At 36.3% G+C, this 24,391-nt stretch overlaps 3 protein-coding genes and 1 non-coding gene across 4 annotated transcripts; 2 read left to right on the forward strand and 2 right to left on the reverse strand.

The window, feature by feature from the left end:
• Positions 1–1,440: 1,440 nt before the first annotated feature.
• Positions 1,441–15,176, reverse strand: LOC112099141. The gene is made up of 5 exons (XM_024186249.1): positions 15,063–15,176; positions 14,757–14,924; positions 2,013–2,483; positions 1,586–1,922; positions 1,441–1,499 (listed from the first exon to the last, which is right to left on the reverse strand). The coding sequence occupies exons 1-5, from the start codon at positions 15,174–15,176 to the stop codon at positions 1,441–1,443; spliced, it is 1,149 nt and encodes a 382-aa protein (XP_024042017.1).
• On the reverse strand, positions 4,670–4,773 carry LOC112099381. Its single transcript, XR_002906185.1, has one exon. It is a non-coding gene; the product is annotated as a small nucleolar RNA R71 (small nucleolar RNA).
• Positions 15,177–18,607: 3,431 nt separating the features above from the next.
• Positions 18,608–19,282, forward strand: LOC112099142. The gene has a single exon (XM_024186250.1). The coding sequence runs from the start codon at positions 18,608–18,610 to the stop codon at positions 19,280–19,282; it is 675 nt and encodes a 224-aa protein (XP_024042018.1).
• A 111-nt stretch (positions 19,283–19,393) lies between these two features.
• LOC112099143 lies at positions 19,394–24,156 on the forward strand. Its single transcript, XM_024186251.1, has 9 exons — positions 19,394–20,244; positions 20,572–20,682; positions 20,794–21,253; positions 21,409–21,942; positions 22,044–22,922; positions 23,016–23,373; positions 23,477–23,694; positions 23,784–23,902; positions 23,949–24,156. Exons 1-9 carry the CDS (start codon positions 19,394–19,396, stop codon positions 24,154–24,156), a joined length of 3,738 nt encoding a protein of 1,245 aa, XP_024042019.1.
• Positions 24,157–24,391: the final 235 nt, after the last annotated feature.

Raw genomic sequence — 24,391 nt, forward strand, 5'->3', positions numbered from 1 at the left:
ATAGGAAAATTTAATATTTCTTATATTTCATTAATATAATATTTACATATTATTATTTGTCATGACTCTACCTTTTATCCTTAGCGGAAATAATCATATAGGATATTATCATTTTTCCACCAAAATTATTTTGACACATCATGTCAGTACCACGGTTTGGTAAAACCATTATTTTACCACCAAATATTTAAACTATTAGTATTTTCCCACCATTCCGTTAAAACTCAGTTAATATGTAACGAAAAATTCATAAAAAGTCAATTTTACCCCTGAAACATAAAAGACGATTTTACCCTTTAAAAAGGAAGAACATCGAAAGATGATTTAATTACAAAATTACCCCCACAAGTAGCTGTTACATTCAAATAACGGCTACTTTTATGCTTATAAGAGCTGCTATTGGCTTAAGCCATTTCAACTAGCAACCAACAACCCTAATTTAAAGATTAGTAACCCCATTTGAGCACCAACAACCCAGCTGAAAAAGAAAGAAAATGGCAACCCAGCAACTCAAATTTTAACCCACAACTACAAGCCACCACTGCACCAGCAAGCCCAATCCATTTTTAAACACCAGCAAGCTCATTTTAATACTAACAATCAGACCATTTCAACAGTGGCAACCCCATTTCAAAAGTTAGAAAATGACATGCCCAGCTCAAAGACAGCAAAACCAAACATACTTTATCATTCAAAGACAACAACAATAAGCCACTGTAAACACTACATTTCATCCAAGCTCAAAAAATCCAGTTCTTCTCAATCTTCATTCAAAACCAAACATAGTTTCAGCCTTCGTACACATAAATTCAAACAAAACAATGGCCTCCAATAGTAACTTAAGTGTTAATACCAAGGTTCGAGTTAAGAAACATGTTGAAGTTATCTGCTACCTTAAATACTGCAATTGTGGAGTGCAGGCATGTGCGATGGTATCTACTACCTAGGAAAATCCTAATAAGCTCTTTTGGACATGTAGGTTTAAAACGTATAATTTTTGGCAATGGGCAGCAAAAGAAGATATGGAAATGCGTAAAACTACATCCGGTCATGGCATGAACCTAAATGAAGATGTGATGAAGATAAGTGAACGGTTACGATGTATTGAAGCAAAACTGAAATTGGTCATAGTTTTTATTTGTGGCCTTGTGATAGGCTTATTTATGAGGAAGTAATGTAATAAACATGAAAAAATATTGTAGCAATCAATAATTGTAGTTGAAGATGTAATGAAGCATTATAGTTTAAGATGTAATGAAAATCGAAAGTAATCAAAACAGTTTGTGCATTTAAAATACATAATATAACAGCAGTGAATACAATAAAAATAGTTTGTGGATTCCAAAAACATAACAGCAACTTAATGCACTAATATAAAGTTTGTGCATCCAAAATACATAACAGCACTCTAATGGTAATATTTCATAAAGCATTTAATATCTATGAAGCTTGTGAGCCTTGAGTTGGATTCTGGGAAACATTATCAGCTTCATATTGGCCTAGAAAAAAAAATATTACCTCATTATCTAAGACCAGCAATAGCTATTTGCAGACATCAAACATTAATTTGAAATAATAACAATACCTCTTGTACCATCCATACTTACAGCAGCTAATAGAACTCCACCATATTTTGATTTCAAGTGACACCCATCCAACTCGATATATGGCCTACAACCATTGCTAAGGGCATTTTTTTGAGCTGGAAATGCCATAAAGAATCTCTGAAAGAGCACTTTCTCAGGCCTAGTTACAACATCACAAAACACTTTACAAATTGCACCAGGATCATACTTGTGAATCACTGCAGCATATTGAAACAAATCTTCATATCCCCTCACATGGTCTCCATTAATGTCTTTTCTTGCCCTCTCTCTAGCCCTATATAGTTTTAAATCCCTTATCCACACACTATAAGTCTCCTGTATAAACTCGTGAAGAACGGAAATCTTCACACGAGGATCTAGAACAACTTTACTCTTAATTTTCTTTGCTATCTATTTACTGCTCACAGCCACTAACTTTCCAATTTGTCTACATTCATGTTTCTTTTGCAACCCTTTGATTGCAGATCCACTCTTACCCCTTATTTTACCTCTCATCACATACCATGGACAATCATTAATCTTGCATTTCCTGTAAAATCTCCTAGGCTCATTGTACACCTTTGTAATTTCAAAGCCTTTATCCACCATCACTTCACCTAACACATATCTAAAATGCTCCACATCATCAAATACATCTCCTAACCTCAGCCTATATTTACCATTACACCTTGGCTTATATGCATGCACTTCAATATAATCTTTTAGCTGAGTGGTACCCAAATCATTATCTGAATTGGATGTGTCTGCTAATAGCTCAGGATCTACTTCAGCTGTTTCATCGTCAGAACTAGAACCCTTAGCATCATCCATAATATATGCACCCTTAGCTACATTTTGGTCATTGTCATCATCATCATCAGTGTCATCTGTTGAGTGCTAGAAAATGTATATTTATAAAGGAGAAAATCGTCATTTTACACTACAAGTTTTACTAACACCTTTACTTTTATGAATTTAACCTTCTTTTGATTTAATTCTGTGTGTTTTATTTTAATTAAGTATTTTATGAATTTTAGGGGCATCGTAGTCATTTCACAATAAACGAGAGATCAGATGGCAAAACGGATATCACTTTTGAACTCAGGACGGTCGAAAACCTTAGGAGGAGCATAAAAGGAAAAATGACACTGTTCACATGTACGGTACTGTATACATTACTGTTCACGGTACTGTTCACATAGACGGATTGATGACGTGGCATTGACCGATGATGTGGCATTGACTGATGAGGTGTCACGATCCTGTTGGACTAAAATTCTTGTGTACTGTTGATGGTGACGTGGCAATATATCAGTGGACCAAAAATCTCGCGTACGGTACATGCATCACACATGATTATTTTCAACCAAACCGCGTCACTGTTCACCCGAGTCAAACCGTGTTACTGTTCATCCGCGTGGTCAAACCGCGTACTATTTACGCGTACTGTTGACTGATGACGTGGCGAAATCCTAAGCGTCCAAACTGTTTTTAATCCGATGGCCACAATTTACTCAATGTATCTATAAAAAGGGGGCCTCCCCCCTAATTTGATATCTCTGAATCCATTTTTGGGATCCATTTTCTGTAATTCCTTCTCCATATTGTATTTTCTTCGTATTTTAATAAATTCCCATTTTGCCCCTAGTTCAATTATGAGTGGTTAATTTTCTTTCAAGCTTGAGTTGAAGGTGAAGTCTCAACATGTGTCATGGGCTTAATTTGGTAAATTTATTTTCTCTTCCCCTCTAGTTTTTGTGGATGTTTTGACTTCTCGTCGACAAATAATAATAATCTTGTCTATATACCGTCTTGGTTACATCGGCTCTCTAATATAAGGTTATTATTATTTGGCACGATAAGCCTTTAACACCATATTGATTAGAGCGTGGTTCATGAGGTGTGGATTCCCCCCTCATGATTTAATTGGAATTAATAAGGATTATTTAGCCCATGATGCATGTTGATACAGATCCAGATACCCAAGTACGTCATTTTAATAGAATTCTCTTCAATTTATTCTCGCCATTTCAATTCCAACTTTAGAATTTATTCTCGCCATTTTAATTTAAGTTTTAGCATATTCCAAATCATTTCCACCACAAATCCAATCACCCATTTACAAAATTAATTCTACACACAATTAAAATCCACCTCCTCGTGGGATCGACACTCGTCACCATTAGTCTATACTACAATAGATTCGTGTGCTTGCGAGTACATTAAAATTTGCACAACAAGTTTTTGGCGCCGTTGCCGGGGAGGTAAGTAATTTTAATTCGTAAAATTAATTTTTGTGAATAATTTCTTTTATTTATTTTCTTGTATTTTTTATTAAAAAAAAAGTGAATCCGCATTTAGAGGTTAGTAATTTCTTTTCTTTTTCTCTTCTTTAAATTTCTGTAATTTAATTTTCAAGTTATTTTTTTTCTTTGTAATTTTTGTTTATCTTACTAATTCTTTTTAGTTAATTTATTTCACGTATTTATTTTTGTGTATTTTTATAGAAAGTTTGTAATAGCGCAATAAGGTTAGTATTGTAATTTCTCCCTCTTCTTTATTTTTATTTATTTTGTTCCCATCTTTATTTTTTATTTTATTTGTTTTGCATGCATGGTCGAAGGTCATTATTACCCAATTTTGAACCTATAGACCTTGAACTTGAGAAAACACTTCGCACACACAAACAAGTAAAAAATAAAATGGATTTGCAACCACAAGAGAGGTCATTTAAGGATTATTTCAGTCCTTTAGCAAATTTGAGCACATCATGTATAAGATACCCAAATGTAGCTGCTAGGAGCTTTGAATTAAAACCTAGTGTGCTAAATTGTCTCCCCACATTTTATGGCCTAGAAAATGAGGACCCATATAATCATCTGAATGATTTTCATGCCATTTGTCAAACTTTTAAATATGAGAATTTTTCAGATGATGATGTAAAACTCAGATTATTCCCATTTTCTTTAAAGGATAGAGCTCGTTCATGGTTAAATACTTTACCTGCTAATAGCATTTTATCATGGGAACAAATGGTAACGAAATTTTTGAATAAATATTTCCCAGTGCATAAAACCAATGCTATTCGCAGGGAAATCTCAGAGTTTACTCAGAGAGAAGACGAGCAATTTTTTGAAACTTGGGAGCAATTCAATGGGCTACTCTTGAAGTGTCCACATCATGGGTACGAGAAATGACACCAATGCCAATACTTTTTGGAGGGATTACTACCAAATGTGCAAGAATGGCTAATGGCAACAAGTGTAGGAGAGCTAATGTCAAAAAGTGCATCAGAGATTTGAGAATTCTTCCAGCGACAAGCGGATAATTCCCAACAACGGAGTCGATCACTCAGGAATACTAGAAGAATTAAGGGAGTAAATGAGGTTCAAATTGGCGAGTCAACTTCGGGAATCAAAGAAGTCAAGGAGATGGTTGAAGGTCTTGCTCGACAAATAGCATCGTTATCGACTGCTAAATCAACAGAGGCACATGACCATGACTCATACTCAGATCAAGCCAATACCATAGGTGTAATGAGAAAGCCATCGAATTACAACCCATACTCCAACACATATAACCCTGGATGGAGAGACCACCCCAATTTTTCATGGTCTCAAGGATTCCAATAGAATAGACCAGCAGCTCCAGCTCCACCAATTCCTCAAAATCCTCAAGCCTCTCAGCCCCCATTTAGACCATACAATCAGAACCAGAACTACTCTCAACCCAGACCATGGGAGGATGCATTCCAGAATTTCAAGAATGTTACTCACTCCACGATTGAGCAATAGAACCGCACCATTGATGGACTACGAAATGAGTTGAGAGCAGGCTTCAACTCACAAGCCCAATCAGTTTCAAGCCTCGAGAAGATGGTGGGACAGCTTGCTTCTTCAGTCTAGAACTTGGCAATGATTGTTGAGAAAGGTAAATTTCCAAGTCAATCAGTGCCTAATCCTAAAGGAGTACATGAAGCAAGTACTAGTTCACCACAGCAGCATGGAGAGGTCAAAGCAGTCATGACCTTGCGAAAAGGAAAAGAAGTCGACAATAAAGTGGAGATGCCGGTGACAAAAGAAAATCAAATTGTACCTGTGAGTGTTGAGGACTCATCACCGGAGGAGAAAGAAGAAACTAACCCACGAGAATATGTTCCGCAAGCTCCATTTCCTCAGAGGTTAGCTAAAGGAAAAAAGGGAAAATCCACAGGTGAGATTCTTGAAATCTTCAAACAGGTAAGTGTTAACATCCCTTTACTTGATACTATAAAGCAAGTTCCATCTTATGCTAAGTTTCTTAAAGACCTTTGTACTAAAAAGAGAAATATGCATGTTCAAAAGAAGTCATTTTTAACAGAAAACGTTAGTTCTATCCTCCAACATAAAATTCCTCTAAAATGCAAAGACCCAGGCTCCCCCACTATTTCATGTAGCATAGGGAACCACACAATTGAAAATGCTTTGTTGGATTTAGGAGCTAGTGTAAATTTGTTGCCTTATTCAGTATTTGTGAAACTTGGACTTGGAGAATTACACCCAACTCCAATGGTGTTACAGCTTGCAGATCGGTCCATGAAAATACCTCGTGGCATTGTAGAGGACGTGCTTATCCAGGTAGACAAGTTTTATTTTCCTGTTGATTTCATTGTAATTGACACTCAACCAATACATGATTCAATGAAGCACATCCCCATTATTCTAGGCCGACCTTTCTTGGCAACTGCGGATGCTCACATTCAATGCAGGACTGGAAATATGCAGTTGTCCTTCGGCAACATGACTATGGAGCTTAACATCTTCAACATTGCCGAACAACCTCATAATGCAGATGATGGAATTGTTGATGTGGATTTAATTGAAGCATTAATTGATGATACTTTTATTTCAAACCTTAGTGATGATCATTTACAAACATGTTTAACTCACTTTGGTTTGGATTTTGATATTGACAGATCAGTCGATGAGGTCAACGCCCTACTTGACTCAGCACCATCCATGGACACTAATAAATGGAAGTCAAGAGTTGAACAACTAGCACCATCAGAGAAGAAACTCATCCCATCATCAGAATCACCACCGAAACTCGAGCTCAAACCATTACCCAACACATTGGAATATGCGTTTTTAGGAGAAGAAAGCACTCTGCCGGTAATCATCTCATCATCCCTAAATGACGAACAAAAAGGTAAGTTGTTGGATGTTTTAAAAGAGCACAAATGAGCATTAGGATGGACCATAGCGGACATAAAAGGTATAAACTTAGTAGACTGCATGCATTACATTCACCTTGATGAAAATGCTAAATCTACTAGGGAAATGCAACGTCGGTTAAATCCTAATATGAAAGAAGTTGTTAGAACTGAAGTCCTTAAGCTATTAGATGCATGTATCATTTATCCAATTTCTGATAGTTCATGGGTCAGTCCTATACAAGTTGTCCCCAAAAAGTCAGGAGTCACAGTAGTTACTAATGCTGATAATGAATTGATACCCACTAGAGTAACTATAGAATGGCGTGTATGCATTGATTATAGAAAGTTGAATTCTGTCACACGTAAAGACCATTTTCCTTTACCATTTATCGATCAAATGCTTGATAGATTAGCAGGCCATGAATTTTATTGCTTTCTAGATGGCTACTCAGGACACAATCAGATCCCCATAGCACCAAAAGATCAGGAGAAAACTACTTTCACTTGCCCTTTTGGCACATTTGCATATAGGAGAATGCCATTTGGATTATGTAATGCACCTGCGACATTTCAACGATGCATGTTGAGCATTTTTTCTAATATGGTTGAACGATTCCTTGAAGTCTTTATGGATGATTTTTCTGTTTTTGGTGACTCGTTTGATCAAAGTTTACATCATCTAACACTAGTTCTGCAGAGATGTATAGAGAAGAACTTGGTCTTAAATTGGGAGAAGTGCCATTTTATGGTAAAATAAGGTATTGTTCTCGGTCACATCATTTCGAGCAAAGGTATTGAGGTTGACAAAGCCAAAGTGGATCTTATTTCTAATCTTCCTCCACCTAAAACAGTCAGAGAAGTAAAATCTTTCCTTGGGCATGCTGGTTTTTATAGACGTTTCATTAAAGATTTTAGCAAAGTTTCTAGACCCTTATGTAATTTACTTGCTAAGGATGTACCTTTTATCTTTGATGATTCATGTCTTGTGGCATTTGAAAAACTAAAGCAGTTGTTGACATCATCACCCATCATTCAGCCCTCAAACTGGAGCTTACCATTTGAACTCATGTGCGATGCATCTGATTATGCAGTAGAAGCAGTATTAGGACAAAGAGTTGATCGAATTCCCCATGTTATTTATTATGCTAGTATGACATTAAATGATGCACAGTTGAACTATTCAGCTACTGAAAAAGAAATGCTAGCAGTAGTGTTTGCATTGAAAAAATTTCGATCTTATCTCATTGGTTGTAAAATAATTATATTCACAGATCATGCTGCTCTTAAATATCTTCTCACAAAGAAAAATGCAAAAGCTAGACTAATTCGTTGGGTGTTACTTTTGCAGGAGTTTGACTTGGAATTCAAAGATAAGAAAGGCACAGAGAATGTTGTGGCGGACCACCTCTCTCGTCTCCATTTTGACACAATTACAGAATCATTACCATTGAATGAGTCATTTCCAGATGAACAATTAATGAATGTGGAAGTATTACCTTGGTATGCTGATATAGTTAATTATCTTGTTACATGTAAACTTCTAGAGCATTGGACCAAGCAAGACAAGGCTAAATTCTTTACAGAGATAAAAAATTTCTTTTGGGATGACCTGTATTTGTTTAAGTATTGTGCAGACCAAATTGTTAGACGATGTGTCCCAGAAAGTGAAATTCAGAATATCCTTTCATTTTGCCATGAACAAGCTTGTGGAGGCCATTTCAATGCTAAGAAAACAGCGACTAAAGTTTTACAATGTGGTTTCTATTGGCCATCTATATTTCGAGATGCTTACACTTTCTGTTCTTCATGTGATAGGTGTCAACGAATGTGAAGTATTACAAGAAGGAACATGATGCCACTAAATCCAATTTTAGTGGTTGAGATTTTTGACGTATGAGGTATCGACTTCATGGGACCCTTTCCCCCATCTTTTGGCCATCAATACATATTGGTTGTTGTTGACTATGTATCGAAATGGATAGAAGCAATTCCATGTAGAACCAATGATCACAAGGTGGTGATAGGATTTTTGAAAAACAACATTGTTTCACGATTTGGATTCCCTCAAGCAATAATTAGTGATGGTGGTGTCCACTTTTGTAACAAAGCATTCAAAGCTCTTTTGACAAAGTATTCAATCACACACAAAGTGGCGACCCCGTATCATCCGCAAACCAGTGGCCAAGTTGAAATCTCCAATCGAGAAATAAAGCACATATTAGAAAAGACGGTGAGGCCAGACATAAAATATTGGTCATTAAGACTTGATGATGCATTATGGGCATATAGAACGGCTTTCAAGACCCCGATTGGGACGTCACCCTATAGGCTAGTGTATGGAAAAGCTTGCCACCTACCTGTGGAACTCGAGCATCATGCGTATTGGGCCATCAAGAAATTCAACTTTGACATGCAGCAAGCCAGCTCAGAAAGAAGATTACAACTGGCAGAACTTGAAGAAATTCGCAATGACGCATACGAAAATGCCAAGATTTACAAGCAACGAATGAAAGTCTTCCATGATAAGCAAATTATGAGAAAATCGTTCACTCCAGGTCAGAAAGTGCTTTTATTCAATTCTCGCTTGCACTTATTCCCAGGTAAGTTACGCTCTCGATGGTCTGGTCCCTTTATTGTTCATACTGTTTTTCCACATAGAGCAATTGAAATTAAGGACCCAAAAAATGGTGTCACGTTTAAAGTTAATGGTTAAAGATTAAAGCCATATCTAGAGTACCAACCACATGAAGAAGACATCGAAATAAATTTGAGTGACCCACCAGATTTTAATTGATTTTTTTTTCTTTTTTCTTTTCGGTGATTTGATTTTTTTTTTCTTTATATTATTCTTTTGCTAATTGAAATTATTTTTGCATAAGTGTGTTTGTTTAACTATTAAGTTTTCTTTTATCATTTTTAATCATGAGTACATTACTTAGACCGTTCTTCCTGAACATTCTTAAACCACTTCAACGTGTCAAAACTCATCTCAAAAGGCAGATTCAATTTTGTAAAACACATCACATTTGGGCTCTACAACCACCAGAGTTAGTAGCCTATGTTGAGGGTTTAGAACGCCAACTCCGAGACATTAAGAGAAGTGTTTACGACATCCAATTGGAGCTTGAGGTAAATTCAATAAGAGGACGATTTTAATTTTCTTTGTGTGTTTTAATTTGTTTTTCTATTTGTGTGCTTTAGTTTGTTACCCCGGTGAAGTGGCGGATAACGGTACTCCGTGACAATCAAGTCGGTTACTTCAGTTTTCCATAATAACTGATATTCTGAAGCGAAGATATGGACATAAACGAGACTCTAGCGAAGCTTCACAAGCGATTTCCTTTACTTCCTCAGAATGCCCTTCTTACGATCTATAAAGCTCGGTCCGAACGCATGCGATTGCTCATGAGAAATAACATACCTGCTGACATCCGTTGGTTAATCAAGGCTAAAGTACGATCGGCAGGTGAGTTACCTCCAAAATTTATTGCATACATGCCTGGTTGTGGTAAAGGAAATTATGCAAAAAAACGACGAGCTCGACAAATTTCTGTTGCTTGTCATAAGTGTGCCAGAATGAGTTGCAATAAAAACCCATGTTCTTTAGGAATGGTGTCTGATAACAGGGAAGATAAGATTCAATTCATTAGGGATGACTTGAATAAGGAGTCATTGGATGATATCCTTTTGTCTCTTGAAACGCATCCCAGTGGATATGTGCAATGAGCGATTCTCCAGTTATGATCATTATTCCAGAAAGAGCATGCACGATATAGTCTCGGGAATCTGACTATAAACGACCCTGTTTGCCAGTTTATAAGAAAACTGGATAGGAAGCCTATCCTCGACCCATAGAGGGCGTTCAAGCCTTTTCTGGACGTAAAACCAGAGGAAGACGTGAGCCACAGTCGCAACTACCTGTAAATATCCTTTTACTTTACTGTTATTTTATTTCACTATTGTTTTATTGTGTGCATTATTGTCTTTAATAATTTTATTACTGTTTGTTTTTTTCTTTTTACTGTTTCCTTTTTGACTCGCGAGCCACGTGCTTTACGCGTTATTTGACACTGACATGTTACCTCATACACAACTGTGCCTCACTGTCACCAAGACTCTTAAATGTAATTTTTTTTTTTGTCAAGCACTCACAAATTATTTTTTGAGAAGTATCACAATGGCAGCTACTCCAAATAGACAATTCAAGAACATTTGTGTGCTTTCTGGATTTACCTATGGCAAACATAAAGAGTTCGTTGAGGCAGCCATCGATCTTGGTCGAAGCATAGCAGCGAGAAAATTACACTTGGTGTATGGAGGAGGTAATCGAGGGTTATCCAAAATGGTCTCAGAAGCAGCTTTTATCAGAGGCAGCCAAGTGTTAGGCATCATCCCAAGAGCCCTAAAACCTTTGGGCAGTTCGTCTGACTCATCAACTGGAGAAGAGTTAGTCGTCTCAGGTATGCAAGAAAGAATAACTGAAATGCTTATTCAGCATTTTGGGCCCATCTGCATATCCACCAGAAACTCATCGGTTTGTTAAATGTCAATAACTTTTATGATGGCTTTATCGCATTTCTTAACCATGCAATAAAAAACTATTTCATTCCTTCTAATGTGAAAAAACTTTTTATTTGTGCTCACACTGCTAATGAGTTACTTGATCTGTTACAAGCTTATAAACCGGAGCTAGACCCTTGGACTTTTGTGTTGGAGCGCCCAAATAATGATGGTAACAGTGGCCGCAGTAAAAAGTACAAATTAGATTTAACTCTCCGCTTGTAAATATTTTCTTCTGTGTTGCACCATCCAGGTGATGTCTTCTAAACTCTACTTTTTTCCTTTCAAACATTGAGGACAATGTTTCGTTCTGGTTGGGGGGAGGGATAGTCGATAATTGTGGAATTTTGGTTAAGTTTTTACTAATTTTTTGTTGTAGAAACTAACTGTTGCTGACTTTTTGTGTTGAAGATGGCTAAATATGGAGGGTAGTGACTCTAGAAACGCATCTTCATCGTTTAAAAAAAAAATTTAAAAATAAAAAAAATAAGTCGAAGATGGCTGAATATGGAGTGTAGTGCCTCTAGAAACACATCTTTTTAAAAAAATAAAATCATTTTCGTTTTCTATCATTTTACGTGTAACTTTTCTAATTAGTTTTTATGCATCATTTTCACATTTCTGCATGCATATTTTCCTTTCATGTTTAGAATAGGTTGGGGGGTAGAATGTTGTTTTAAAAAAAAATTGTGTGATTTGTTTTCATATTGGATGACATGATTAATTTCAAATTTTAGTATTTGTATTATCTTTGGTCTTAAGTGATGTTATGCTATGTTTGCTACTTTACATGTTGATGTCGGAGACAAATGTCAGTTGCTTGAAGGAATGAACATGTCATAATAAGTACCAAGTGAGTTTTTAAGCCTATTATTTTTCTTGGAGAATAACCCTTTTGCCCACTCTTTATACAGCTAAGCAGTTTATTATTTTACACACGATCTCTAAATTGCTTTTGAGTTAACCCTTAAAAAAAAATTGTAAAATAAAATATAAAAAAAAAGAAAGAAAAAAATGTGTGTTGTTACATTGGGAGGCCCATCTAACTAGTAGATATGGATGATTATTTAGAGCCCTAAAAGACGATGGAAAGGCCATCTTTGATCCGTTTGATCCTTTCTAGCCATTTCTTTTATTAAATATCCATAGTTAACCCTTTTGAGCCTTTAAAAAAAAAAAACCTTTTCTTTGTCAACTTATCATCTTGACCCACTCCGATTTGGAGTATTACCCGATGTCTTATAAGTTCCATCACCTATTTATGTTTGAGCAAAATGTAAATAATTATTTTGTTCAGTGAAGTTATGCCAAAAAAAAAAGAGAAAAAAAAAGTTGTTTCAAAAGAATAAAAATAAAAATAATAGGTGAAATCCACCTTGCAACTTCCAAAAAAAAAAAAAATTCTCTGCATTTTTCTCAAACATACACTTTGTTTTCCTTATTTCCCTTCTTTGTTAGCTATGTCCCTAGCCTACGTTACGTCATAATAAAAGTCCTTGATTTTAGGGAACTATATTCTGAAGTAGAAGCTAGTTATATGGGCTAAAAAGATGTAGTGGTGCATAAGAAAAAATAAATAAATAAATAAAAGAAAAAGAAAAAAAAGATAAATAAATTGGGTTGACTAGCATTTTTGTTTGACTTGAGATTGTATTATTTCTAAGCTGAGGGCATATTTATTTCATCTTGGTGAGAGCATGTGATATCACTTCTTTATTATTTTCTCTCAATTACCATTCATTGGAGTGACTATTTTTATTGGGTTTAATTTCTTTGTGAGAGTGTCACTACTTTCAGTGAGATTTTGGGGTTTAACATGTCATTCTTGAAAGTAGCTATAACAAAGTCTACTGGGCTGATTCATGTGAATGGTTGATGTGGGTGTGATGTTGCTTTAGACTGGAGATAATGCTTATACTTTTATTTGATTGCTATCATTAATCTGATTGAATAAACATGAGTGTTTCTAAATAAAAAAAAAATCATTTTGGTTTTGAATTTTGTTTTTGCTTTATTTGCTAGGGACTAGCAATAAGCTGGTTGGAGGGTGTGTTGAGTGCTAGAAAATGTATATTTATAAAGGAGAAAATCATCATTTTACACTACAAGTTTTACTAACACCTTTACTTTTATAAATTTCACCTTCTTTTGATTTAATTCTGTGTGTTTTATTTTAATTAAGTATTTTATGCATTTTAGGGGCATCGTAGTCATTTCACAATAAACGAGAGATCAGATGGCAAAACGGATATCACTTTTGAACTCAGGACGGTCGAAAACCTTAGGAGGAGCATAAAAGGAAAAATGGCACTGTTCACATGTACGGTACTATTCACATGTACGGTACTGTATACGTTACTGTTCATGGTACTGTTCACATAGACGGATTGATGACGTGGCATTGACCGATGATGTGGCATTGACTGATGAGGTGTCACGATCCTGTTGGACTAAAATTCTTATGTACTGTTGATGGTGACGTGGCAGCATATCAGTGGACCAAAAATCTCGCGTACGGTACATGCATCACACATGATTATTTTCAACCAAACCGCGTCACTGTTCACCCGGGTCAAACCGTGTTACTGTTCATCCGCGTGGTCAAACCGCGTACTGTTCACGCGTACTGTTGACTGATGACGTGGCGAAATCCTGAGCGTCCAAACTGTTTTTAATCTGATGGCCACAATTTACTCAATGTATCTATAAAAAGGGGGTCTCCCCCCCTAATTTGATATCTCTGAATCCATTTTTGGGATCCATTTTCTGTAATTCCTTCTCCATCTTGTATTTTCTTCGTATTTTAATAAATTCCCATTTTGCCCCTAGTTCAATTATGAGTGGCTAATTTTCTTTCAAGCTTGGGTTGAAGGTGAAGTCTCAACATGTGTTATGGGCTTAATTTGGTAAATTTATTTTCTCTTCCCCTCTAGTTTTTGTAGATGTTTTGATTTCTCGTCGACAAATAATAATAATCTTGTCTAGATACCGCCTTGGTTACACCGGCTCTCTAGTATAAGGTTATTATTATTTGGCACGATGAGCCCTTAGCACCATATTGATTAGAGCGTGGTTCATGAGGTGTGGATTCCCCCCTCATGATTTAATTGGCATTAATAAGGATTATTTAGCCCATGATGCATGTTGATACGAATTCAGATACCCAAGTACGTCATTTTAATAGAATTCTCTTCAATTTATTCTCGCCATTTCAATTCCAACTTTAGAATTTATTCTCGCCATTTTCATTTAAGTTTTAGCATATTCCAAATCATTTCCACCACAAATCCAATCAACCATTTACAAAATTAATTCTACACACAATTAAAATCCACCTCCTCGTGGGATCGACACTCGTCACCATTAGTCTATACTACAATAGATTCGTGTGCTTGTGAGTACATTAAAATTTGCACAACATCATCTATACGACTCCCATCAGTTGAATATACTACATCATCATCATCATCAGTCTCATGCCCATCATTCTTATTTAGCTCTGTTGGAGGCCTTTGTATGCCTCCAGTCCTAGGTGGTGGTTCATTTCCACCATCATTCACCCATGTAATTTGCTCTGCAGATAACTGCACTCCAAAATTATGTAGCATAGCTTGTAACACTCCACAAAGTGGTAAATCAGAACGTAGGGTCGGCAAAACTATAGCTTCAAACACTGCCACTTCCATTGAATCACGTGCAACGAACTGAACCTACAAGGCTACCTTAGAATCTATAATAATCGAAAGCTTGTTCCTTGGGTTGGTAACCGATAACTGCACACTTTCAGAAGTCGTCAACCCATGCTCGCTGGTAATCTTCAATGCTTCATTCTTCATCTACTGTAGGGTATATTCATCAGGTTCAATCAACCCTATACGATGTCTTTCACCTTTGTACAGTAAATGTAGTTGTAATGGTAACATCATCTACAAGATTAAAAAAGAGGAAAAAATATGAATAACCAAAATTATAGCATAACTCAAAGCAATTTAATTAGGTAAAAAATAATGAACAATAACCAAAATTATGGCCAATAACCAAAATTACAGCAAAACAACAAATGCATGTAAGCTTGACGGTTACAAATAAAAAATTAATTAACAGTAGGGAACTAATAATCCTAATCTATTAAATTAAAGTGCTAACCACAATTCAAAGCAATTTAATTAGGTAAAAAGTAACGAACAATAACCAAAATTATGCCCAATAACCAAAATTACAGCAAAATGGCAAATGTATGTAAGCATGATGATTACAAATAAAATGGCAAAAATTCATTAACAATAAGCAAGTAGTAATCCTAATCTATTGAACAATAAGCAAAAAATAAAAAGAAAAAAGAAGTCAACAACTTACAATGGATAGAGTAGAAGACAGTAGAGATGGCAACAACACTGCTGCGAGAGTGAGAGAGATTTGGGTCAATTACAATGAGCGAGAGAGGGCGGAGATGGAACAAGAAACGAGAGGGAGGGGGTTGATTTCGATTTCTAGGGCTCCTATGTCCAAATTGCTTATTTTCTTTACCATTGCAAAACGCAACGTTTTGGCTTCACGTGAGATGTCCAAAATGCCCTTATGACGTCAGCATAATTTTTATTCAGTTAATGGAATGATGGGAAAATGATGGTTTTACCAAACTGTAATACTGACATGATGTGTCATAATAACTTTGGTGGGAAAATGATAATATCCCTAATCATATTTGTTCTTTCTCGTAAGTAATTCATTTTTTAATTAATAATAATATTGGATCTAAAAATTTATTCTACAAATTATTTTGTTCAAATGAATGCGACTTAATAGTATGATTGAATGAAAACACCGTATAACCTATGTTGTCAACACCTATCTCTTGTCGAGGTAGCAAGTCAACACATAGATATTTCCTAAATTACACACACAATGAGAACTATTAGGTGAAATGAGCACCAACAATAAGTTGCATATGCCCATTTTGATATTAAGAGCTAGTTTGGTGATACTATAACTTTTAAAATAATTTATGTTAGTTGTATTGTAAAAATAATCAATTATAAAGAGAATTAATTAAACATTTGATAAAATATATTTTTAAAAGTAGTATGAGTTTTAAAAACTATGAATGGCAAAAAAATATGGGCCGGCCCTGTCCATTCCTACGAGCTTTGGCCTAGGCCTCTCGAGGAGAGCTTGGACAAGGGCTCATGAAAAAAGGCCTAGACCAGGTCCAAGCCCTCTATTTTTTTTAAAATAAATTTATAAATTAGAATAATAAATTTAAATTTAAAAAAATAATAGAAAAAACCTTGAATTCCTAATTTATATATCAATAATGAATCAAAATACTTAAAATTATAATATTAAACTCTCTTTGAAGTATTAATTAATTAAGAGAGTCTGTGAATTAGAAAATCCAGTACAAAAAAAACAAATATCTAAACTTTTATTTGCTTCATTTTCTTTATTTATTATTTAATTTTTGAAATATTTATTTTCTTTAATTCATTATTGATTATAACAACTTGATTATTATTAACTCATTTTAACTTGGGAAATTATCATTTGTATACCCTTAGTTTACTCTATTATCAAAAATACTACAACACTTTGAGGGTGTATCAATCGTCCACCCTAAGTTGACAAAATGTATCAGCTGACCACCAAACCGTTAGTTGCCGTTTAAGTATGATGACGTCAGAATGGTAATTTGGTCTTTTCATATGATACAAGTGATAATTTAAAGGTATACAAGTGATAAAAAAAAGAATTTAAGGGTATACACGTGATAATTTTTAAGGGTAAAATCGTCAATTCATTGTAACTCTGTTAACTTTCAAACGGAAACTAACGGTTTGGTGGTCGGCTGATACATTTTGTCAATTAAGGGTGGATGATTGATACACCCTCAAAGTGTTGTAGTATTTTTAATAACAGAGCAAATATAAGGTATATGAATGATAATTTCCCTTTCAACTTTACAACAATTTTAAAAAAATTGAAAAAAAATAAGCAAAAGCCCAAGCTCGCCCCAAGCCCAGTCCTTACATTTTTACTAGCTCAGGCCCAAGCCCTTAAATTGCCAACCCTATTAAAAACAGTTGTGTGTATTTTGGTAAATTTTACTAATTAACCGCAATAAGAATGTAAATGATCGAATTAGACATAATATTGAATAAAATTTATTAACACATTTATAAAAATGTATATAAAATATTTTTAATTGAGTATATAGAATAATTGATAACTAAAATAAATATTTTACATTATTAATTTTATGTTTTTATTTTGTTATCTTAATATAATAAATAATAACAATTTCTTTAAAGTTAATGATTTTATTTCCTAATTAATAAGGATATTTTTTATTTTTATAATATATATGAGGATGTCTGAGAAATTGTGTTAAGTATAAAAAATAATTCTCAAAATTATATTTTGAAAAACTACTACTCACTACTTTTCAAAATTTGCATAAAATGGGGTAATTTTGCAAAAAGTGATTCCTACAAAAATTTATCAATTGCTTTCAACTTTTCAAAATCACTTTTAAATCTCTCAAAAGCAATCCCAAACAAAGGATTAATATTAAGGTTTAAGAAAACATAAGGGCTTTTTTTTTTTTTTTACTCAATGACTTAATTGACTTAATTTCAATCAATTAAGTCATTAAGTTATTAAGCTAATTTGTTTACCTTTTTGCTTAATCTAAATCTAAATGATATAAAAAAAACTCCAAAATATCCCTATCTAATTAATTATGTTTTAGCTAAATAAAAATGTAATAATTAGCATTATTATCCATTCTTATAAATTATGATAATATGGGGTAGACTATTATTATTTTTATCTTCTTTTTTCTTCAAAGTAGTATTATTCATCTTCATAATTTTTTATGGATATTTTTCGTATAAAACATCATGAATTTCAATAAATTGATTAATATATACTAATTTAGAATATAAAAGGTTGTATTTAATTAAACATATTTTATATTATAAAAATATGTTACTTATTTAATTTCTTTAAGATGTTTATCATTTATTTAACATTTATAATGTGTAAAGACACAAATAAAAAAAATACAACATTTTAAATTCTTTTAATTAAAAAATAGCTTAATATATCTTTTTAATTAAAAATTACCTAAGGGTTGGAGGCGGTTAGAAGGTACTTCCTTGCATAAAGATTAATAAATTAGTTAATTATGAGCTCCGAAAATTTTGGAAGCGACGAAAACTAGGGCTAGGGTTTTGAGAACCCTAACCCGCCACCACTGCAAGAGGACATGACGACTAAGAAGGCCCGGTTTCGGGCTGAGGGAACTGATGCTGATAATCCTCAGAAACCCTCTTGGAGAGATAAGGCTATGAAGGCAGTCACGGTGATGGCAGGTCAGACAGGAAGTGAAGAAGAAGATTGGGATATTGAAGATGAAGATGTGGTTGAGAGAATAGAGGAAGGGATTCCTGCGATATACTTCTCCAACAAGGTGCAAGAGAAACTGCAGCAGCCATGGCGTTACTCTGTCATAGTCAAATTGTTGGGAAGGCAGATAGGCTATTGGGTTTTATGCAATAGATTGGAGATCCTATGGCGGTCGATGGTAGCTGGTTTCTCCATCATTGATCTAGAAAATAATTATTTTTTAGTCAAGTTTCAAACTGCAGTTGATGCAGAACATGCCCTAACTGAAGGACCATGGACTGTTATGGGTAGAAACCTTTTTGTTCAACCTTGGACGCCGAATTTTGATTGCTTCTCTAATGAACTCACATCGACTATGGTGTGGGTACGATTGCCCGGCATGGCAATCCAATATTATGACAAACGCAGCCTGCGAAGACTTGGCAATAAAATTGGAGACATTATTAAGATTGACTATAATACAGAGGACTCTAAGAGAGGGAAATTTGCATGGTTAGCAGTAAGGATTTCACTTGTGAAACCGTTAGTCTCGTAAATTAAGGTAAATGGGCAAATCCAACTGGTGGAGTATGAAGGGCTGCCCATGATATGTTTCTCCTGTGGAAAATATGGACATTTTACGGAGGATTGTGGGGAGAAGGATATGATGGGGACTGGTATAGTTAAGTCAGTGGCAAATAACGCACCAGTGGTAGCCAACGAGAAGAATATTAGAGCAGCTGAAATGGGAGGAAACAAGTTTGGCCCTTGGATGGTTGTATCGCGCAAAGGCAAAACAAGAAATTATGCTGGCAAGAATTTTTCACATGGCACCGTCGAGGAGCACCCGAATGGGCAGCCAAGTAACTCTCGTTTTGTTGTGCTTGCATCGCAAGATCCAGGGGACAATGAACATGAATATGTGGCTACTGACACTCAGGGAAAAGAGACCAGCCATGCAGACCCAAAACAGCCACATAAAAATTATGTCTTGCAACCTCATGCATCTGAATTCAAACGTAGACACTCTACAAGATTTCCATCAAAGTTTACAGATAAGGGAAAGTCTCTTATTGCAGCCAAAGACACCAGAAATAGTAAGATAGCCATGCATCCCAAAACCAATACACAAAACCATGTGGTGAATCCTAACGTGGCTACAACGTCAGCCATGCCACTCGATACCCAACCTAGCCCCATGATGATTCCTCATCATGCACCTACAACCCTTGACCCTCTCATGCATACAACAATTAGCGTCCATAACCCAAATAATAAACTTATAGATACACATGAGCTGGATGGTGACACAATACAAATGAGCCGGGAGATTAAGGGTCGTTCCTTACCTTTTTTGGGAGACCCTCCAGATTTACATGGTGGTGATACGAATCTTGAAATGGAGGCTGATTCGAATTATGTGGAGGATGAGGATGATGCAAAGACAACAGCTGGTGAGGATTCCTTTGTGAAGGATACGCAGATGAATACGGAGGATAGGATCCATGGATCCAGCCAGTAAGAAAGCTCTACCTTTTTGGTTTTTATTTATGGTTATGTCGATTTCAGTTATGTTTTGGAACGTTCAAGGGGCGAGAGCCTCAGACTTTTGACTTTCTTTTGCTACAATTATTCAATGCTATAATCCGTCTATGGTGGTGATTTTTGAACCAAGAATTAGTGGTAAAAAAGCTGACAATTTCATTCGGGGTTGTGGCTTTGAGAGATCCCACAAGATAGAGGCGGTGGGTTTTTTGGAGGCATTTGGATTTTATGGAAGGATTTTATCACAGTAAAGGTAGCCTTAAACCATAGGCAATTTGTCCACTTCAAGATTGTTTCTAGCAATGGATTAGAGAGTTGGGTTACTGCCGTGTATGCTAGCCCTATTCCAACAATCCGGCGTGAATTATGGTATCACCTTGCAAGCATTGCTTCTCAAATGTCGGATCTGTGGTTGGTGGGCGGGGATTTCAATGCTATATTATACGCACATGAGAAGAAAGGTGGCTCTAACCGAACAAGTGGCATTTGTAATTTATTTAATCATTGGTTTCATTCTTGCAGGATGCTTGATCTAAATTTTTCAGGCCCTCATTTCACTTGGTCTAGGGGAAACCTTTCTAAACGACTGGACAAAGCGGTCTGCAATGATGGATGGCTAATAAAACATGCAAATAGTAGTGTCATGCATCTTCCAAAAATTGATTCAGATCATCGGCCTATTCTAGTCAAGCTCCAGAACATGGATTCCAGGCATGGGGGCCCGAGGCCGTTTCAATTTTTGGCTGCATGGCTCACGGATGAGAGGTTTGGGAGTTTTGTGAATGGAAGCTGGAATTTTCTTGAGGCTGTGGCTGATTTTACTCAACAAACTAGGCGGTGGAACAAGGACATTTTTGAAAATATTATTTATCGGAAGCGGAAATTGTTGGCTAGAATAGGTGGGATCCAACGAATTTTGGAAACTAAGCCTAATCATAGCCTTACTAGACTTGAAGTTAAACTTCAGAAGGAGCTCGAAGAGGTTCTCACTCAGGAAGAATTATTGTGGCTTCAGAAATCTAGGAGAGATTGGACTTTGTATGGGGACCGCAACACTGCCTATTTCTATAAAAAAAAAAAACTCTAACTAGGCGTCATCAGAATCGGATTACTGTGATTCAAAATGATGACGGGCAGTGGATACACGACGTCGAGATCATTAAGCAACTTGCAGTCAGATTTTTTTCGGATCTATACACTCCTGAACAAGGGGTGCATAACACTTATAATGTCAGGGGGTATTTCCCTGTGATGTCGGATGATTTTTGTTTAAGCTTGATGTCTCCGGTAACAGATGAGGAAATCAGACGGACTGTTTTCAGTATGAGTCCTTTCAAAGCTCCCGGAGTAGATGGCTTTCATGCTGGTTTTTACCAAGCGCAATGGAATACAGTTGGTATGTCGTTGAGTTCTTCCATTAAAAATATTTTTACTTCTAATCATATCCCTGCAGAGATCAACAGAACCTTGCTGGTGCTTATCCCTAAAGTTGATCATCCAACAAGCCTCAAGATGTTTCGGCCGATCAGCCTTTGCATGGTTCCGTACAAGACGGTGACAAAAATTATTACAAATCGGCTACAGGCTTTTCTTCCAAATCTCATTGGACCCCAACAAACCAGTTTTGTACCGGGTCGGCATATTACAGAGAATATTGTCATCGCTCAAGAGGTAATCCATACAATGAAGAAAAATGTAGGGGTAAAAGAATGATGGTGGTTAAAGTGGATTTGGAAAAGGCTTATGACCGGTTGAGTTGGCGTTTTGTTCAGGAAACTTTACAAGAAGTTGGGCTCCCGAAGCAATTTATTCAGCTCATAATGGGGTGTTTGTCCACAGCCCAAATGAATGTTTTGTGGAACGGAGAAATGACTGAAGTTTTTCGGCCAGGGAGAGGAATTCGACAAAGAGACCCCCTTTCGCCTTATATTTTTGTACTTTGTATTGAAAGATTAAGCCATGGGATTATTCAGGCGGTTAATCAAGGTAGATGGAAGCCCATTCGGCTGACTAGAATTGGCACTCCTCTAAGCCATTTATTTTTTGCGGATGATCTGCTTCTCTTTTTGGAAGCAAGTTACGGCCAAGTTGCTGTATTAAATGACGTAGTGGAGAATTTCTGTAGGAGCTCAGACGCTAAAGTTAGTAATCAAAAGACCCAAGTTTTCTTCTCCAAAATTGTCCCGGTCACTTTAACTAGTGGAATTGGCAAGGCTTTAGGCTTATCGGTTACAAATAATTTGGGAAGATATCTTGGCATGCCTCTTCTACATGATCGGGTTTCTAAGAAAACGTATCAAAGTATTATTGACAACATTGATCAGTGGCTTTCAGGATGGGCAGCAAAGCATTTGTCTCTAGTAGGGAGAGTTACTCTTGCTCAATCGGTGCTTCAGGCAATCCTGATTTACGCTATGCAGACCACGTATCTCCCGTCTAGTGTTAGAATTAAAATTGATCAACTATGTAGAAGATTCATTTGGAGTGGGGCTGGTTCCCAACGCAAGTTAAGTCTGGTTAGCTGGGACAACATTTATAGGCCTAAGAGTAATGGAGGGCTTGGGTTTAAGGACATGGATCTTATGAACAAAGCACTATTAATGAAAGTGGCCTGGGATTTATTCATAAATCCTAGCAAGTTGTGCTCCCAGGTTTTAATCTCTAAATATGTTGCGCCTTGTGATATGCCTATTACTGATGTTCCATCTAAAAATGGCTCCTATTTATGGCGTTCTGTGGGTTAGATTTGGAAAGACTTCCAGAGGGGTTTGCAATGGAGTATTGGAAATGGCCAACGGGTGAAGTTTTGGGATGATATTTGGGCTACGAATGGCGATCCCTTAACCAACTATACGGTGACTTCAATTCCTAATAGCATGCGAAATATGTTGGTAGCAGATTGTGTGGATCAAAATGGGAATTGGTTGTGGAACAAATTCAGCTTTTGCTTGAATAACCATGTTGTTTTAAGGATTGCTTCCATGGCTCCTCCGTCGGCAATGCAAGGCGATGATAGGGTGTATTGGGGTGCATCAAATACTGGCATTTTTACAGTTCATTCCGCTTATCGAGTGCTTACGAATTTCGGCCCCGCTGAAGACTGTCAAGACTGGTGGCATTTGTGGCAATGGAAGGGGCCTCAAAGCATAAGAGCTTGCTAGAAGGCATTTGGATATTGATCCTTTATGTGGGAGATGCCATGCAGATGTTGAGAGTTTTTTGCATGCAATCCGAGATTGTGTTTATTCGAGAGGTATTTGGAGGAAGCTTGTTCCCGCGCCTAGACAACATGATTTCTTTAGTTATCCTCTTCGACAATGGATCATGACAAATCTTAGGAGAAGAGCCTGTGATATGGGGAGCTTATTTTGGCCGGTTATGTTTGGTATTGCCGCTTGGAGAATTTGGTATTGGAGGAATCAGGTGATGTTCAACAACAAGAGCTGGAATGGTGACTTGATCGTCCGGGATATTAAGGCAAGGACTGAGAGTATTTGTTCTACCTTATCCAGCGTAGGCTATCGAAGAAATGCAAGGATTCAGAAATGGATTCGTTGGGATCCTCCCCCATGGCCTTTCTTATGCTTGAATACGGATGGTGCAAGGAAAGGAAATTGAGAGGCGAGTGCAGGTGGCCTGTTGCGGGACTTCCATGGTAATTTTATTCATGGTTTCAGCGCAAATCTTGGAGTTTGTTCGGTTATAAAGGCTGAACTTTGGGGTGTCTTGCATGGGTTAAGAATGGCATGGGACCTTGGATATAGACGTATCCAAGTTGGAACAGACAACTGTAGTGTGGTACAGCTTATCAAGGAGAACAATGCTAATGTCACCGAATTTTCGAATATAATCGAGATGATTAAGGAACTCATAAGGAGGGATTAGAGGATTCAAATTGATCACATCTACCGCGAAGCAAATTCGACGGCTGATTTTCTTTCTACGCATGCTTTGAGTTTGCCTCTTAGAGTGCACTTTTTTCACTCTGTACCTTCAGGTTTGAGATCTATTTTGTATTCGGATATGTATGGGGTGGCACACCCCCGTTTTGTGCCCCTCTAGCTCTTCTCTTTTAGAGCCCTTTGTTTATAAATAAAAAATAAAAAGATTAATAAATTAG

This window comes from Citrus clementina, unplaced genomic scaffold (assembly GCF_000493195.1).
Source record: "Citrus clementina cultivar Clemenules unplaced genomic scaffold, Citrus_clementina_v1.0 scaffold_4, whole genome shotgun sequence".
NCBI classification, from domain to species: Eukaryota; Viridiplantae; Streptophyta; class Magnoliopsida; order Sapindales; family Rutaceae; genus Citrus; species Citrus x clementina.

What these genes read in the sequence shown, in the direction of transcription:
- LOC112099141 (XM_024186249.1), bottom strand. Translation starts at nt 15,176, where the DNA reads ATGAAGAATGAAGCATTGAAGATTACCAGCGAGCATGGGTTGACGACT. An exon ending in CGATTATTATAGATTCTAAG is followed by an intron (nt 14,925 to 15,062) that starts GTAGCCTTGTAG and finishes TTTGGAGTGCAG; the next exon opens with TTATCTGCAGAGCAAATTAC. An exon ending in AAATTGGAAAGTTAGTGGCT is followed by an intron (nt 1,923 to 2,012) that starts GTGAGCAGTAAA and finishes GAGTTTATACAG; the next exon opens with GAGACTTATAGTGTGTGGAT.
- LOC112099142 (XM_024186250.1), top strand. Translation starts at nt 18,608, where the DNA reads ATGACGACTAAGAAGGCCCGGTTTCGGGCTGAGGGAACTGATGCTGAT.
- LOC112099143 (XM_024186251.1), top strand. Translation starts at nt 19,394, where the DNA reads ATGGGGACTGGTATAGTTAAGTCAGTGGCAAATAACGCACCAGTGGTA. An exon ending in CTAGCAAGTTGTGCTCCCAG is followed by an intron (nt 22,923 to 23,015) that starts GTTTTAATCTCT and finishes TCTGTGGGTTAG; the next exon opens with ATTTGGAAAGACTTCCAGAG. An exon ending in TTTCGGCCCCGCTGAAGACT is followed by an intron (nt 23,374 to 23,476) that starts GTCAAGACTGGT and finishes GATGCCATGCAG; the next exon opens with ATGTTGAGAGTTTTTTGCAT.